The 18,808-nt window shown below is 42.0% G+C and overlaps 1 protein-coding gene across 1 annotated transcript in view; it reads right to left on the bottom strand.

Annotated features, from left to right (window-relative positions):
- The window catches only part of arhgap31 (Rho GTPase activating protein 31), a 106,973-nt gene extending 89,751 nt beyond the window's left edge, over positions 1-17,222 (bottom strand). Inside the window, exon 1 of the mRNA XM_072584925.1 lies at positions 16,599-17,222. Within this exon, the coding sequence (XP_072441026.1) occupies positions 16,599-16,701 (103 nt within the window). The 5' untranslated portion in view covers positions 16,702-17,222. The remainder of the gene's footprint in view (positions 1-16,598) is intronic.
- Between the last annotated feature and the right edge of the window lie 1,586 nt (positions 17,223-18,808).

Raw genomic sequence — 18,808 nt, 5'->3', positions numbered from 1 at the left:
ATTGTACAAGAACAAGGTGGATTGGCTATAATGTAGAAAAACAGAGGTTGTCCACTTTGATAGGAAGACCAGATGTGCAAAGAATTGTTTAAGTTTTGAGAGATTAGAAAGTGTGAATGTACAATGGGACCTTAGGTGTCCTTGTCAATAGGTCACTGAAGGCTAATATACAGGCACAGCAAGCTATTGGGAAGGCTAGGGCATGCTGGCCTTGATTTACAACAGGATTTGTTTGAATACGTGAATTGTGAAGCTTTGCTTTAATTGTACAGGAGCTTCGTCAGACTGCACCCAGAGTGCTGTGTGTAGTTTTGGTCTCCTTATCTCAGGAAAGATATTATTGCTAGAAAAGGAGTGTTATGAATGTTCACCAGCCTTGTTCTGGAATGGCAGGACATTCCTGATGAAGGGCTTTTGCCCGAAACGTCGATTTCGCTGCTCGTTGGATGCTGCCTGAACTGCTGTGCTCTTCCAGCACCACTAATCCAGTATTTGGTTTTCAGCATCTGCAGTCATTGTTTTTACCTAGAATGGCAGGATTGTCCAGTGTAGAGAGACTGGGCAAACTGGGCCTGTATTCTCAATAGTTCCAAAGAAATGAGAGGTGATCTCATTGAAATGTACAACATATTTGATTTCAGCTTGTCTCAATCAGCTTTAGGAGAGATATTTAAACACACCTGGACTTCCCTAATAATCCTACAATGTTTTCCATTTCCAAAAGGTATCATCAGAGGTGGGTGACGGGAGGGGAAGTGGAGGGTTGAGTTGGGATGGGGCAAGGAACATTCCCACGTCCAACTTTCTTGAACGTTCATAGAATCCCTACAGTTTGGAAACAGACCATTTAGCCCACACAGACCCTTCGAAGAGTATCCCAACCAGACCCATTCTCCTGACTAATGCAACTAGCCTGAACGCTATGGGCAATTTAGCTTGGCTAACCAGCACAACTTTGGACTGTGGGACGAAACCTACACAGACATAGGGAGAATGTGCAAACTCCACAGTCACTGGAATTAAACCTGGGTCTCCTGGCGCTGTGAGACAGCAGTGCTAACCACTGAGCCATAACACTGTCCAAGTTCTGCTTGAATCTGTTGCCAGCTCTGTTTTGGGCACTGCCTTCTGATGTCATTCTGATCCCAATAAACCTATATATGAAGGTCAGGTTTGTTTCTGTCAGCCAGCTGTTTAACTTGTTTGAGAGCATCTTCTCAGACCCACACTGCCTTGACATCTTGTACACTGGTGTTCATCAGTAAAAAATATCCAAATCTTGTCAGATTTATAGCTCAAAGACTGTTGAGCCACTGAAGATTCAGTGTATGCAAACAAGATATAAACATATAATGCTGGAAATATTCAACAAGTCTGGCAGCAACAGTGGAGAGAAAAACTGAGTTTATGAGCAGGCGTCTCAAAACCCATTCCTTTTAACTCTATTAAAACCAGTCCCAAAGTTACACATCAATTATACTTGATTTATTATTGTCATATGTACTGAGATACATTGAAAAATATTGTTTGCCTGCCAACCAGACAAATTATAACTTACATAAATACATCAGGGTAATAGAACATAATGCAGAATGTAGTGTTGACAGGATGCTGAAGATAGTATTAGAATGGCCATATTCTGACACTTCCTTGATTGCCCATTGGTGCTCCGTAACTATCTGAGCACCTTTTATACAAGACAGTAACTGATATGTTATTTTACAGTAACAAACCTGATAGTTAAAACTGTAGGATCTCCTGTATTTTTGGAACAGGGCTTTTGCCTGGTATGTGTCCTCATAAGCGGAAGATGCAGTTGGGTCCATTTTATGGGACTGGGAATGTTCCTTGCCCCATCCCAACCCAACCCTCCACTTCCCCTCCCGTCACCCACCTCTGATGATACTGCGCCCACTCGCTGTCACACAGCGACAGTATGCTAGGGGCGGGTTTAATGAAATAAAATTCGGACTTCTGTCCCACAGGAACTTCCACCAATCTGACTGACCAGTGGTTCTGTAATTCCAGCAGCACCTGAACACAAGAGTCAGCAGTGCTGGAATGACAAGAGTTCCCAGGAAGACCTGAAGAAGGATACGGGATTTCCGGAAAGTCTGGCCATTTTAGTTGGGGTGCCTGGTTAGAATGGAAAGGATGGTGGGGACATTGTCGTGTTTTGAGGTCAGAGAGGGAGGCACAAAGATGGAGCTGGGGTTCAGAGCTCCCAAAGTAATACCTCTCCTTTGACACTGACCTGGGCAGGCATCACGGCTTTCCCTCACCTTGTCCAGCCACAGATATTATTATGGTGGAGGCAGAAACTTAGTGGCAATCACTAGGCCTAAAGGTGGGTAGGGTGTCTGAAGCCTAACTGAAACTGTGAAATATGGGGGAAGCATTGGAACTGGAGGGAATGCAGTGGGCTGTTGATCCACTTTAATTTACATGTTCAACCCACCACAACTTTCAAATATGCCACGGGATGCCGTAAAACACATGAAGCATGTATGTACATTCAGGTCAGAAAGATGGACTGAGAAGCATTAGTGAAATAAGTCCAGATTTGAATCATAAAGGTGCTGTATGTAATAGACAGTCAGTGATAACAGTTGGATCAATTGCTAAGTACTTAGTGAATCTCTCTGCTCTTCTCTCTCTGCTAAATGGGGAAGAAAGAATAAATGACTATCAGTGGGCCCTAAGGAGTGGGAAACAGTGATGTCTTTCATCAGGCCATTCCTGCAGAAGTTTTAAAATGATACTTTAGGTTTCATTGCAGACTTGGTAAAGCAGGAGTGCTTCTCTGGGCCCCATGAGGAATGAGCAATAGAGCTTTTCTATCATCAGGCTCTCTAATACCCTCTCTAGTATAATGTTATTCAATACCAAATGTTGATTCAAGTTCATTAAAGATTTAGCATTGTAAGTAGTTAGAAAAAGAATGTACCCCTCTAACAAAATACCAGTTGTAATTGAATTGTATTTTCCTAGCTAAGGTTTATTGGATCTCCTGTAAAATGTTCTTCAAATGGTGAAAAGTGTTTAATAGTCTACACTAGCAAAGCAAAATGGGCCAATAGGAATCCCACTGATGTGGGAAACATTGACAAGATTTGTAACTTCAGACCAAATAGGAGTCCACATTGAGAGTGTAAATGGTATCTTATGCAACGCAAGGAAGTGAGAAGATGGGGACGGGAGAGTGTCGGGGAAGGGAGCTTTATTAAGTGTGAGGCTGAAACTCAGTTTTCTAAATCCAAGATTAAACCAAGAAACGGAGAGTCTGAATGTTAAAGTGGTTTGGGTTTCCCAATGGCAGGGACCAGGAAGATCTTTTGCATGCAACTTGTATATGTCACACAAGCTCATTAAATCTCGCCAGGATTTAATGCCCCTTCCTAGTTAGGCTATCAATGAGTAAGCATCATTTGCCTTCTGATTCCTGACTGCCTATAAGTAGCATGCAGTGGGCAAGCTAATGTAGCTTCAGCATTTCAAGAGGGCAGTTGCTGCCCTTTGGGGAGTGATATTTTAAACAGGTGAGTATTAACAGGCCAAAGTGGCAAGCAGGAGAGAGAGGAAAGCCAAGGGAAGCAACATGTCCAGGACGTACAACCAAGGCCAGGCATCTGAGGAAGAGAGACAGAATGGCCATGAGGGGAAAAGGAGTGCGTTGAAGAGATGGAGACAGGGCCGAAAGACAAAAAAGAGAAGCAGACAAGGGGTTGCTGATAGTAAACCAGACAATAAGTAAATGCTGAACAGAAGCTAACAACGTGTGAGTAGTTGAAGATATGTTGAATGTGTTGGGAGAAACCCCTCTAGACTAGATGTAGGGGTGTCAGGGTGGGTAATGAAGATGGAATGAGGTGTTCATGTATCAAAATTGTTAAACTCAAAGTTACCTCCTGAAAGTTTTGAAATACCTCATCTAAAGAATAGATGTTATTCCTTCAGCTTGCATTGAGCTTTACCTGAGCACTGTAGCGGGCCTGAGATGGAAATGTTGACATGGGAATGTGGTGGTCTGTTGAAGAAAGAGGCAACTGAGAGCTTGGCATCATTGTTATGGAGAGACCAGAGGTGCTGGACAAAGTCAGTCTGTGTTTAGTCTCCCCAGTGTAGAGGAGACCACATTATGAGCAGTGAATACAGTGGACTAGATTGAGTGAAGTGCAGGTACACTGCTGCCTCACCTGGAAGGTGTGTCTGGCACCTTTAATGGTGAGGAGGGAGGATGTAAGCGGGCAAGTGGTACATCTTCTGTGATTGGATGGAAAGGAGGCGTGGGAGTGTGTGGAGATGTTGAGAGTGGAGGAAGAGTGAACCCCTGCTGTCCCAGAGGGAATGGTCCCTATGGAATTCTGACAAGAGAGGGGAAGGGGGAATATCTGTCAGGTGGTGGTATCTCACTGGAGATGGCAGAAATAGTGGCTTATGATCCTCTGGAAAAGGATGCTGGAGGAGTAGAATGAGAGGAACAGAGTGAGCCAATTGGTGTTGAGGGATGGAAGAGAAAGGATGAGGGGTGAAGGGTAGGAGATGGGTTAGACATAGCTGAGGGTCCTGCCAACCACAATATGGGGGAATCCTCGGTTCAGGAAAATGGTGGGCATTTCTGAGGCACGGTGCAGAAGGTGAAATCATTGGAATAGATGCCACAGAGACAGAGAAACTGGAAGAATGGAATGGAGTCTCCACGGAATATTCTGAGGAAGGGTCATAAGACTCAAAACTTTAATTCTGTTTTCCCTCCACCAATGCTGCCTGACCTGCTGAGTTTCTCCAGCAATATCTGCTTTTGTGAGTTTCAGACCTCCAGCACCATTGTTTTGTTCCATAAGAGAGTGGTGGTGGATGGGGACAGTTCAAGCCTTCTTTGAAGGAGGAAGCAGAGAGCCCTAAGACCATCCTGATGAGGAACAGACGTATGAAGGGATTGCACAGCTATGGTGAACAGGAGGCAGCTGGAGACTGCAAACTGGAAATTTTGAAACTGATGTAAAACATCAGAAGAATCATGGATATAGGACCTGCAGTTTAAGAAGGCAGCTCACCACCACCTTCTCAAGGGCAACTAGGGATAGGAAATAAATACTGGCCCAGTCTAATGCCCACATCCCACAGGTAAATAAAAATAAATCAGGAAGAGTCACATCTGTGGATTTTAGAATGGAGATAGAAGCAAGTTGTATAGTTGGGATGTACAAGATAGGAGGCTATGGGAGGATGTCCCCAGATGAGTTGAAGTTAATGGCCTCCCTGTACATAAACCCTACCCCGACCTTCCTGGTAATCACCTTCCCACCCCCTGACCTTCCTGATAATTACTGCCCTGTCCCCCAGCCATCTTAGTAAGTACTGCTTTGCCCCCTGCCCCTGATATCTCTGTGTGTGACTATACTGCTCTCTGACCTCTTTGTTCATGGTCACCCTTACTCTCCTCATTTTCCTGTTCTTGACCACTTGCCCTATGACCTCCATGTGCTTGGCCACATAACCTCTTGCCCATCCTGTCCCTGAGCTCCCTGCCCTCTGATGCCCTCTTGCTTGACCATTATCCTCTCACTGCCCTATTCTCTGACCAATCCCTCTCAAGCGATGCTCCTATGAGCTGATGTACTCCAGTCCTCAGCCTCTGTTCCTACAGTCCAGATTTATCTGCTTTACTTCACTCTTACATTGAGTATGTCTCAGACCTCCTGTAATAATGAGGTTTGTCTGGACATGGCACATGTCAACATTCCCTGCTTTCCTCTTTGACGAACACCCCAAGATCAACCAAAACATTTGAGTGGACTCTTCAGCATGGTGCATGAATTCTCCTTAATTCTGAATTCATTGGGAATAAAGTGCGTCATCTGTGCTTGAACATACATTTAATGACTAGGCTCTGTATAATAAACGTATCATGACAGATCCCTGCTCATGTATCATTATATAGGGTTGATGGAGTGAAAATCCTTCCTCTTCATGTCACTTTGTGGTTTCTGATGGCAGAGTTGATTGCAAGATTTCATCTCTGCACTCAGGAGCTGTCAGGAATCTGCAGAAACTTTATGCTGTCTACATTTTCTGTGCTGTATGGCCATGCCAAATTTGATGAGTTCTGGAAAATGGCATTGATTATCTGCAAAGTACAAGCCAAAACTGTCTGATACAGATCTCAGTGGTTGCCTGAAATGAGCCAGACTGGTAAATGTTGCAGGTCAATATGATCATCATTTACACAATTAAAGCAATGCTGAAAGTGGCCTGGGGCTTTAAGATTTTAGCAGCTGTCCTGTCTCCTTTGTAGAGACACTCCAGCCAGCTCTTGGAGACCTGTACACTCTTTGGGGTGTGGACTTGTAGGGGGAGAGGTTGGATGCTAGTAATACTTTAGTGATGTTTGACACTCCACATCTCCTTTTTCTGGTTGTGTTCCTCCTCCTCTACAAAAATTACATCCAGAGTCAACAAAAGAGGCAAGTTTATCTTTTCTTAGGTGCATTGAAAAACTGTTATCAGGAATTACAAGAAGCGAAAATCTTCAATACACCCTTGGACTGCAGATTTACCACATTCCCAAATGTCAGATGGGTGCACCTGAAAATCTTGGCATAATCGTAAAATTGTTCCAAAGCAAAGTACCTTTAGAAAATTTGTGTGCATTGATGAGCCTAAAGGTCAAGGAAATTTCAGATGGAATGTAACTCTGTATTCAATAAATTAGTGCCTAATTTTCCTCAATATTTTATGCTGGGTATTTGTTAAATGTCTGAGAGGCAATACACAAAAAGAACTAGCCTTCTATCTTCAGAACAAGTGAATTAATAAAAATCGTCAAGTCTTAGAAAACGTGTTTTATTAAAATGATAGATGTCAGAACTGCTTCATTTAAAAGGTAGTTTAATTGCTTCAATGCACTGAATAAATATAAAGGCTTCCTGCTGAGCTTCTTTTGGGTTAGCCTGAGGGGTTTCCTGATTAAACACAGTAACTCCAACATAGGTAAAAACAATGACTGCAGATGCTGGAAACCAGATTTTGGATTAGTGGTACTGGAAGGGCACAGCAGTTCAGGCAGCATCCGAGGAGCAGCAAAATCGATGTTTTGGGCAATAGCCCTTCATCAGGAGTAAAGGCAGTGAGCCTGAAGCGTGGAGAGATAAGCTAGAGGAGGGTGGGGGTGGAGAGAAAGTAGCATAGAGTACAATGGGTGAGTGGGGGAGGGGATGAAGGTGATAGGAGGGTGGAGTGGATAGGTGGAAAAGAAGATCGGCAAGTAGGACAAGTCATGGGGACAGTGCTGAGCTGGAAGTTTGGAACTAGGGTGAGGTGGGGGAAGGGGAAATGAGGAAACTGTTGAAGTCCACATTGCTGCCCTGGGGTTGAAGTGTTCCAAGGCGGAAGATGAGACATTCTTCATCCAGGCGTCTGATGAAGGAGGCGTCTGATCCAGGCGGCGGTGAAGGAGGCCCAGGACCTCCATGTCCTCGGCAGAGTGGGAGGGGGAGTTGAAATGTTGGGCCACGGGGCGGTGTGGTTGATTGGTGCGGGTGTCCCGGAGATGTTCCCTAAAGCGCTCTGCTAGGAGGCGTCCAGTCTCCCCAATGTAGAGGAGACCGCATTGGGAGCAACGGATACAATAAATTATATTAGTGGATGTGCAAGTAAAATTTTGATGGATGTGGAAGGCTCCTTTAGGGCCTTGGATGGAGGTGAGGGAGGAGGTGTGGGTGTAGGTTTTGCAGTTCCTGTGGTGGCAGGGGAAGGTGCCAGGATGGGAGGGTGGGTTGTAGGGGAGCATGGACCTGACCAGGTAGTCATGGAGGGAACAGTCTTTGCGGAAGGCGGAAAGGAGTGGGGAGGGAAATATATCCCTGGTGGTGGGGTCTGTTTGGAGGTGGCGGAAATGTCGGTGGATGATTTGGTTTATGCGAAGGTTGGTAGGGTGGGAGGTGAGCACTGGGGGGTTCTGTCCTTGTTACGATTGGAGGGGTGGGGTCTGAGGGCGGAGGTGCGGGATGTGGACCAGATGCGTTGGAGGGCATCTTTAACCACGTGGGAAGGGAAATTGCGGTCTCTAAAGAAGGAGGCCATCTGGTGTGTTCTGTGGTGGAACTGGACTTCCTGGGAGCAGATACAGCGGAGGCGGAGGAATTGGGAATACGGGATGGCATTTTTTCAAGAGGTAGGGTGGAAAGAGGTATAATCCAGGTCGCTGTGGGAGTCGGTGGGTTTGTAAAAAATGTCAGTGTCAAATTGGTCATCATAATGGAGATGGAGAGGTCCAGGAAGGGGAGGGAGGTGTCAGAGATGGTCCAGGTAAATTTAAGGTCTGGGTGGAATGTGTTGGTGAAGTTGATGAATTGCTCAACCTCCTCGCGGGAGCATGAGGTGGCGCCAATACAGTCATCAATGTAATGGAGGAAGAGGTGGGGAGTGTTGCCGATGTAATTACGGAAGATCGACTGTTCTATGTATCCAACAAAGAGACAGGCATAGCTGGGGCCCATACGTGTGCCCATGGCTACCCCTTTGGTCTGGAGGAAGTGGGAGGATTCAAAGGAGAAATTGTTAAGGGTGAGGACCAGTTCGGCCAAACGAATGAGAGTGTCGGTGGAAGGGTACTGTTGGGGACGTCGGGAGAGGAAAAACGGAGGGCTTGGAGGCCCTCATAACCCACCTTATAGCACAATGTTCTAGTTCCTGATTTAAGGAGAGTCGGTTTTAGTTGTGTAAAGGGGAGTGCAAAAACTAGACAGCATACGATTAAAGTGAGAGGGGAAAGATTTAAAAGGGACCTAAGGGGTAACTTTTTCATATAGAGGGTGGTGTGAGTATACAAGTTGCCAGAGGAAGTGGTGGAGACTGGTACAATTACAACATTTAAAAGGCATCTGGATGGGTGTGTGAAGAGGAAGGATTTAGAGGGATATGGACCAAATGCTAGTAAATGGGTTTATATTAATTCATGATTTGGAGATGCCGGTGTTGGACTGGGGTGTACAAAGTTAAAAATCACACAACACCAGGTTATAGTCCAACAGGTTTAATTGGAGGTGCTTCCAAATAAACCTGTTCAACTGTAACCTGGTGTTGTGTGATTTTTAACTTAGATTAATTTAGGCCAGTGAATTGGACTGTTTCTATGCTGTATGACTCTATGTCTCCATAACTATCTCTAAGTAATGAAGACCTGAGGCACTCATCAGATTGAAGGAATCAAAGTAAACCCCTGAGTGCTCTGTAAAACATACATGATGTAGAAACAAATGATTGCAATTAAACAGCACTCAGGCTCAGTAAAATACAGAATCTCTTAAAAGTTTCGAATGTGTCTGTATTTTACTGAGAAAAAATTGAGGGTCATTAATCACAGTATTTCTGAATTGTTTCATTTTGAAACACTATCTATCTATAACACAAAATGATGAAGGAAGAGTGTAGTTCAGAGTAATTGCCAATTCTGATAAAGTCTCTTCACCTGAAATATTCGCTCTGTTTCTCTCTCCATAATTGCTGCCTAACCTGATTATTTTCAACACTGTTTTTATTTCAGAATTACAGCATCTGCATCATTTCATGATTATTACAGTAATTAATAATTTGTTGATGAACAAGAAAGCCTGCAGTTGCCAGAAAGGTTATTGGTGGTCACTTGAAACATTCAGGTTATGATCTATTACTATTTCAGTGTACACTGTAAACAATTAACATTGTTAGTTCAATCGAGTGTTGCTGATAAGCACAGAATAGTGCCACTATGTTATCTCTTTCTGAGGTAAAAGTTCTACAGATCTGAATAATATTGGAAATTCAGATCTTTGTGGATATTGTGAGTTGCCACTGGATTACTACTGAAAGACGTTTGTACAGAATTGGATGCCCTATTTTTTTAACCATCAATGATGGACCTTTCGCTTATAGAGCACATTGATTTGGAATAATGGGAGGAAGCAGGATAAATAGGGGTCAGTGGCTCATAGGAATATACAAGTCTCTGTTGAGAATGCCACACTCCACAAATCCTAACTGAATTGTAAAAACGCCTAAAATTCCTAAGAAAATCGAACCTCTAATTTAACCTGGAAGTTGCATTTGTTCACTGCTGTGTTTTGTCGTTAATCAGGCCTGAGCAGGGAAGCCTGTGGTTTCCAGAATTAGATGTTGATTCCTGTGCCACTTGATCTAAGAGCTTTGAAAGTCACAAATTGTAACCTTCTTTCCTGACTGTTCGACGTTCTGCATTTATTGAATCTCCGATTGTGTAACAGTTCAGCTGCACATTTCACGTCAACTGGCTTGCATATATTGCCAAACTTCTTCAACAGTAGCTCACAAGTTTAGTTTTAATTTTCAAATTGTCGTTCTGAACTTTCTGTCTGCCCTTTTTCATTGCTTATTTCTTAAACAATCTACCACCCACATCTGACCCTCAAACACTAGTAATTAAGCTACTCAATTGTTCCCATGTTCCTTATTTATCTGGCTTACTCAGTGGACCTGAAGCTCTGGGAAGGGCTTTGCCTGCACCAGGCAAATTTTGGAAGCTCTGGTTCCTCTGCTGCAACATGGAACACTCTTTCAGGTTTCATTTCTAATCTGCTGCTTTTGGTTTTGATTCATGATCACATCTATGTTTAAAGCCATTGCAATTCGTGATTGTGACAGTGTAAAAAAAACTTGAAAAGTGTAAATCATTTTTATTTGCTGATCGTCAGTGATTAAGATAGCTCAAAGGAGGAGCATTATGTCAGTGATTGCTTTGGCATTTAATCTTCCAACAGAATAACAATACCCCCACCCTTGCCCCTTCCAATCAATACCAGTTGGCTATGCCTATATAAGGGTCTCTACGGTCAATCTAATCTCTGTGTGCAATATATATACATAGAAACAGAAAGGACTGCAGATGCTGGATGCTAGAGTCAACAGATGTGAAGCTGAAAAAACACAGTAGGTTGGACAGCATCCAAGGAGCAGGCAAGTCAGCATTTCAGGCCAAAACCATTCACCAGAACCTGAATTTTCAGCCCAAAACACTGATTTTTCTGCTCCTCAGGTGCTCTCTGACCTGCTATGCTTTTTCTAGCTTCACATCCATACATACTTAGAGGTTGCTTTAAAGATCTTGGGAAGTGTAATGCTAGTTGTACCACCTTAATCTGACCCTCCTTCGTCCAGCATCCACAGCACTTCTGGCTTTCCCTGTATTCATGGTCCTTGTATCAATCTGTATTCATGTCACTTTCATTATTCCTTGTCAAGTTTTAGTGAAATTGGGTCATAGAGTCATGTAGCACAAAACTGACCCTACGATCCAACCCATTCATGCCGACTAAGTTTCCCAAAACTAAACTAGTCCCATTTGCCTGTATTTAGCCTATATCCCTCCAAAGCTTTCCTATTTATGTACCCATCCAAATGTATCTTTTAAATGTTTTAACTGTGCCTTCATCTACGACTTCCTCTGGCAGTTCATTCCATGTATGATCTGCCCTGTTTGAAAATGCTGTCCCTCAGGTCCGTTTTAAATCTTTCTCCTCTCCCCTTAAAATTATGTCCGCTAGTTTTGAACTCCTCTACTCTTGGGAAAAGATCTTTGCTCTTCACTTTATCTAAATCCTCATGATTTTACAAACATCTATAAGGTTACTTTTCAACCTCCTATGCATTGGATAATGCTTGCTACCTCTGACATTACCCATTTCCTGTACGATGAATCACACCAGTTGTACGAAATAATGTATTCTGGTGCGTTCGCAAACTAAGTAAAATCAATTAGAAGTTTCATATTAAATTTTTTTTTCTACAAGTTAGTTTTTCCTTTTACATTTCTCGCTCTGTGCTGATGGTGATCTGCATTAAATGTGTAGCAGATTCAGAACAGTTAGCATTGATAGTCCCTATGGCCCTGGGGGAAGTGCCTTGTCACCATTTAGTACCTCTCCATAACAATAAAGCCAAGACTAGTAATATATGTAACAGTTACGAAGTAATGATATGTTATCCCAACTCCAACTGTCATTCAAAACAGAAAGATAATCTTAAGCTTCCAAAACATTTTATTTTATACATGTGCATAAAGGGGATAATCAGCTAATTAGTAGATTTACAAAAGCTTTAAAAGATGATTCAGTACAAATATAGCCTTTCCGGTGGGGACATATATCTTTTACGCTGAGACATCACAGAATCGGAGTAGAAAACACTACAGCAGCATAGATGATGGGTGTATTTAAAAGGACAATTTAAGTTTGACCAATGATTCATTAGTAAAGAATCATTAAAATGCAGTTTCCCTTTTAACTACTTTGCTCTTTGATAACAAGTTAATTTGTTTTGAATATGAATTCAGAACTAGTACATATGCCTTTTCTAGCTGTCTTTTTTTTCTAGTTATTTACATGATGATGTAACTACTACAACAAATATAAGTAGAAAAGGCTTTCCAAAGCACATAACCATCATTCAGATGGAAAACAACTTAGTAACTCCGTTTTGCACACCACGCTCTACCATTTATTGCTACCCTAAATCCTAATTCTAGTGTCCAATTGGAAAATCATTAATCTGTTGGGTATGTGATTGATACCAGTCAAGGTGAAGTTTTTACTTGTAAAATGTTTGTGTCTTGACCTCCCATCGTCTCTGATTAGACAAAGGCCTGGTCCCAAGGTTGCTGGATGAGGGAGGTACAGGTACAACCTTTAATCTTAAATTGGCCAATTTACTAAGGGTAAATGAGCAACAATAGTAACATTAGCAGTGAAGTAAAGCTTCTGTTATTCAATCCCAACAATGCACATTCACCCCAATCTCAGGACTGAGCTTGAGTTGCAGAATCAGAAGGGCAGCAAGCTGAATCAATGTATCCCTCAGTTCTCCCCAATGACACATAGGCAATAACCAGCGTAGAACTTGGATTTGGGTCTCTCAGCATCTTAGAGCCTTTGGAGCAAAGGAGGGAGGAACTTAAGAACCACTGATGAAACTATAGGAAGGTTTATGTGGTCTACAAGTTCATTTTTGGAGAATGCAAATTCATGAATGAAAATAAAAAAGACAAAGCCCATCACAAAACGTTAATACCAATAAACGTTCCTCATTTCTCATGCAACTAACTCAGTGAGTCTGTCTCTCACTGCAACCCCCAGGTCATCTCCTCTGCCAAAATTCCGGCTCAGCACTGTCCCCATGACTTGTCCTACCTGCCTATCTTCTTTTCCACCTATCCACTCCACCACCCCCCCCTGACCTATCACCTACATCCCCTCCCCCACTCACCTATGCTCTATGCTACTTTTTCCCCACCCCCACCCTCCTCTCACTTATCTCTCCACCCTTCAGGCTCTCTGCCTGTTTTCCTGATGAAGGGCTTTTGCCCAAAATGTCGTTTTTACTGCTCCTCGGATGCTGCCTGAACTGCTGTGCTCTTCCAGTACCACTCTAATCCAGAATCTGGTTTCCAGCGTCTGCAATCATTGTTTTTACCTAACTATAAGAGGTGTCAACATTCTCTTTGCCAAACTGTCGAGTGAGAAATGTTTGACAACATGTACAAAAAACCCTTTGTTGGATATCAGTTACTCGTGGCCCCTGCACTGATGAGATATGAGTGAGTTTTGATTCAACAATACAAAGGCCACATTGGATGTGGCAGGTCATCAGAGATCTGGACAATATTGCTTCATGACACTCAGAAATTTTTACATTGCGAGAGAACACAAAGATAGGACTTGGGTTTCAGCATAAAGTGGATGTTAAATGGCGTGAAGAGAAATAGGAAATTTATGCATAAGCATTGTACTCACTGAGGGAAATGCTGGCGAGGATGTAGCAAATAGTAGAAATAATATTATTGTGTGGATAATATTATAAAAGCAATGAGAAAGCAAAGGAAATGTGCTACAGGAAGGAATTGCTCTCATGTGTAAAGACTGAACTGGCCCCCCTCCAAAACCATGCGATGTGAACCTGTTGGTGGAACACCAGACAAAAAACAGGACGCTCTTTATGTGGATGCTGTTATTGAATTCTTTGTCAGGACAGCTCGGAAGGAACAGAGCCTTCAGAGGTTGGAGAAGAGCAACAACAACCGTTTGCATTTATATGGAGCCTTTAAGTTCATGGAACTTCCCAACGCATTATAATGGGCAATGCCTGTTATGCGGATACATTAGGATCAGCACCCCCATTCATATCAAGATTAGAGTGGTGCTAGAAAAGCACCATCTGAGGAACAGGAAAATCGACATTTTGGGCAAAAGCCCTTCTACTTTCCTGATGCTGCCTGACCTGCTGTGCTTTTCCAGCACCACTCTAATCTTAACTTTGATCTCCAGCATCTGAAGTACTCACTTTCGCCTACCCCCATCCATATACATAGTACTTCACTGTCTGCTAGTACAAGTGAGGGCAATTCTGTACACAAGATGTGCCTATTGATTGTGTGCTCCCTTCACAGGGCAATGACAACCTTCAAACAACACACCCTCAACACGTCTCTCAACGCACCAACAAAAGTCAGCATCCTCAGTGGACGCAAAGTAACACAGAAGTATATAAAGCAGAAAATTTTGAAAAAAAAATGACAAAAGTAATTTAGCACTGATAATGGAAGTATAACATTTATGGTTTGTGATGTAGAGCTAACAAGTACATGGCAAAGAATTATATACATACTGGTGTTATGTGAGGACACCGTAGCAAACTGTAGTGAATAATTTTGCAAATTTGTAGATCACTTTCAACCAGGGTTCAGTAAATGATCTTCAGGCCCTGAGTGACATGTGCTTGTTTCTGACAGAACTTCGTCACAAATAAAAGTCATCTGTTTTTAATAAAGCATTCATTACACTTTCAGTGGAGGTCTGACAAGGCAGATCATCATCTAAAGATGATCTCTCCAAACTTCTGAACACCTAGAAACTGATAGATTTGCTGTTGAACTTCTCTCATTATGCGGTGAACTGGAACTAAATATTCACTATTGCATTAGTCTTCCTCACACCTTTCAATCATCAAGAAGTTAAAACTTCCTCCCAATTGGCTGATAACAAGCCTTCAGAAATGGCCCACTTATTGTTAGATGAATGCTTTGAACTAGAGTTGGAATATGTTAATGCAAACAAGTTATATTGTTCCCATTGTTAATTCCTTATATTCAAGACTATACCTCCATTAAATAGAGCAAACAAAAATAGGGTCTTCTCAAATCCTTTAACATTCGACCATTCCTGAGCAACAGAACTTGAACAATGGTCAGACATGAAATTTGTGTAGTACACCACCACTTAATCTCAAAAGAAAAGCTTTGTTTCCTAACAAACTGAACAGGAAGCAAAGTCTGGTGCTGTCACAGAGATGATATAAGTAATCTCAGTGATTCTGCAGTCAGTGGGGCAGATTGATTTGGTTCTTCCTTGAACTTTAGGACCAACAATAACATTTCAATTTAAACAATTGCTAATTAATCATATGCATCATATACATAGAGGAGTGTGTTTGTGTGTGTGTGTATATATATATATATATTATATATTGTCCCTATAGCAATCAGTGGAAGCATGCTGAGCTCATGCTGATAAACAAGATTGAACTTCTAAAGCAGAACATACGGCCCAATCTAAGACATTTGAGGACACAGTCCCTGCAATATGCTTCAAAGCAACTTTCAACCTTACCCGAACCCCTGGTTTTGCAGCAATTATTTTTTTTTCCACCTGCTAACGGCCGAGAATTTCCAGCCGTGTAATTCTTCCCTCTCCTTTGCAACATTGTTGAATCGTGTAGTCACCAAGAAAAATCTGTTTGCCAGCTGTTTGGGAACTAGCCAAAGATCAAGCCCTGTAGGTTTGAAGGCAATTCCCACCTTCATTTAGCAATTCCCACAGTGAAACATTTTCCAGACCAGGCTCCGACACCCCCGCCACCAAACCTGCCTCCTCACCTCTTTCATCCACAGCCACTAGAAAAGACACTTTCTCCTCCAGACTGAATATCTGTCTGATTTAATAAATAATTTCAGGTAATCGTGTTAGCCAAAGCATTTTCCTAGGAATTGCTGTTCTGTAAGACACTGTTCCTGAGTATTTATTGTTTGTTAGTTACTGTACCTTGGTAATTTCATTTAGATTTTATTTTTTAAATTTTTGTCCTGCGTAACGCATTAGGTGGAACAAACATTTGTGTTACTGAGGTCCACCAAGCCACTTGTAGAGTTGTACAAGGGAGCAGTGGGTTGGTGGAGTGTTTTTCTGCCTGAGGAGGCATTCATTCAAAATCAACTGATTGCACAAAAATTAGATTAACTGCAAAGCCTGAATATACACAGGACGTGGATGGAAATTCCTTTGATTTATTTTTACACCTTGATGTTATAATCAGACTGTAAAATATAAAGGATCCACTGATGTTTGATTTAAATTTCACCCAATTCCAAGAGAGTGCTAGTACGATTTAACTGACGGAATAAATCCTCCTTTTAACGGACTGCAGATTTCAGTTTACCACAGACCAGAGAGAAGGAGATGCATGCAATGATCAATGAGACATCCTTTGAAGCGGCTTTTAACTGTAAAATTAAAAATAATAAAGGTTTACTTTACCATCCTGTCCGGAGTTCTGTAAGTAGTCACCTAGGTCACAACCAAACGCAGTGTCCTTCGCACCCTTCCGTTTTCCTTTCTGTTTTGCTCCCTTGTTCTTCATGGGTGAACAAGATAACTTCAGTAATCTGTGCCTTAAATTGCTTTACCAGAAGAGCTGGCTGTAAACAACCACCAGTTTCAGAAAAAGAAAACAAAATCCCAGTGAATCTGCCTCAGCCAACAGGCAGTGCAGACTCACATCCTGACACGACGTTTAGTCAGTTCGTAGCAATAGCAATGACTTTTGCAGAGTCCACATTGTGCACGGAAAGAAATAGTAGGATCCCTTGTTTGTCCTTTCACAAGACACAATTTAACAGCTTGGCATAAAATTCTGAAGTTCATACAGTTTCTAATTTGGAGCTTTTCTCCTTCTAGGCCCCGTAAGACTGAGAGTTTAAACATCAGCTTCCTGTGCCTTTTTTCCTCTTCCAAAGCATGTCAATGGTTTATCAATTTGTGCTCAGGAAATGCTGTAAGAAACCAAGGAAGTGAGGCACTAAGGACAAGCATTACAGTTAGCTGGGCCTGACAGCAGAGAGATAACGGCCCCAGCCTTTAACAGTCACAGCCTGACAGGAAACCTGGTGTAGGCCAGGCTTGGTGCTCAGTGCTAAACCACATCCTGTTGCAAAGTCTCTTTCAAAACTCATACACACAAGAAAAAAAAGTCCTATGGTTTTTATTAAGTGTATACCAAAATATTATGACATAGTTGTAATTAAGGAAGAATATTTTTCACATTGCTCTTCAATAGTGCACAAATACAGTTAATTCCTCTTTCAAAATACTTTGTCTCATGATCAGCATGCTGATTTATAAAATTCATCACAAAATATTTAATTTTAAAGTTGGGCTACAGAGGAAAATCAATGTTAAATTTGCTACTGCAGTGGCTCTCCTCCTAAACTTTGTGTGTTCTTCTGGAAGGAAATTCTTTACAGATTAGCTATTAACGTAGATGTCACATTTATTCTGAATAACTTACTGAGATTTCTCATACTCATCTACAACTTGGCAGGAGGTCGCTTTGAAAGAGCTGTCTTGCTTTAAGCAGCAATCCAGGGCTAAGAAGCTGCCCCCGCTCCTTGTACAGGGGCTGATTGTATAAGATCACAGAGAATGGGAGTAAACAACCGATTATGTGGCCATCAGATTTGCTCACTTTGTGTCAAGGCAAAGGGCAACAAGTATTTCCAGTAAAAAAAGATAAAGATTTTAAAAAAGATTTGCAACCTGTTTTGATTTCTTGCAGCTTGTGACGTTAAATAATCATTTGAAAGAAAGCCAGAACTTGCATTTATATAGTACCTTTTATGGCCTCAGGACATCTCAAAGTACTTTGCTCTCAGTGAACTCCTTTTAAAGTATGGTTGCTATTTTCTTTATTGTACAGGGTTTTCTAATCTGTGTTGGCAAACCACAAGTTCTGACAAAAATTGACCAGAATAGCATTCCTTCATAATAAATTAGATAGCTGCTTTGCATTGAATGTAAACATTTTGAGCCTTGTGTAGCCAACAATGTTTTTCTGTGGTTTTCTGTGATTTTGTGCTGTTGGCTGCATAATCCCTCAGCAAGTGAGCTATTGGTCCAATGGTAGCAGGCTTGCCTCTGAGTCAGAAGATTGTGGATTCAAGTTCCAAGCCAGGGACTGGAGGACTAACAAAAGATAGACTCAAGTGTAGTGTTGAGTGAGTGCTACATTGTCAGAGATATAGTCCTTTGAATATAATGTTCCACTCAGTTTCTAGATGGATGCAAACAGATCATGCGGCAGCATTTTGGAGTACAGTAGGTGAAATTCCAAAATTTCCTCTAATTATTTTTGAGTGCACCCCACATTTTATTTAAGTTTATGGACTCCCCTTTTATTTTTTGTAAGGCTGCAGTTAGTTTAAAGAGACAGAGTTGTGTGAGGACTGTGAAGGGTATTTCGGATTGTTGCACAACCACATGGCTGTGTAGCTTAGAGGGAACTCTGGTGAATTCTTCCCTGTGGCCTGATCAATGTTCGCCCCTCAACCAATATCAGCAAAGCAGATTACCTGCTCGTTTATCACATTTCTATTAGCAGGAGCTTCCTATCAACAAATTGGCTGTTATATTTTCTGCATTACAATAGTGGTACACTTCAGAAAAATATATAGTGGCTGCTGAGTGCTTTG

Source organism: Chiloscyllium punctatum, chromosome 15 (genome assembly GCF_047496795.1).
Source record: "Chiloscyllium punctatum isolate Juve2018m chromosome 15, sChiPun1.3, whole genome shotgun sequence".
Lineage (NCBI taxonomy): Eukaryota > Metazoa > Chordata > Chondrichthyes > Orectolobiformes > Hemiscylliidae > Chiloscyllium > Chiloscyllium punctatum.
This window is presented reverse-complemented; position numbering and strand designations above follow the sequence as displayed.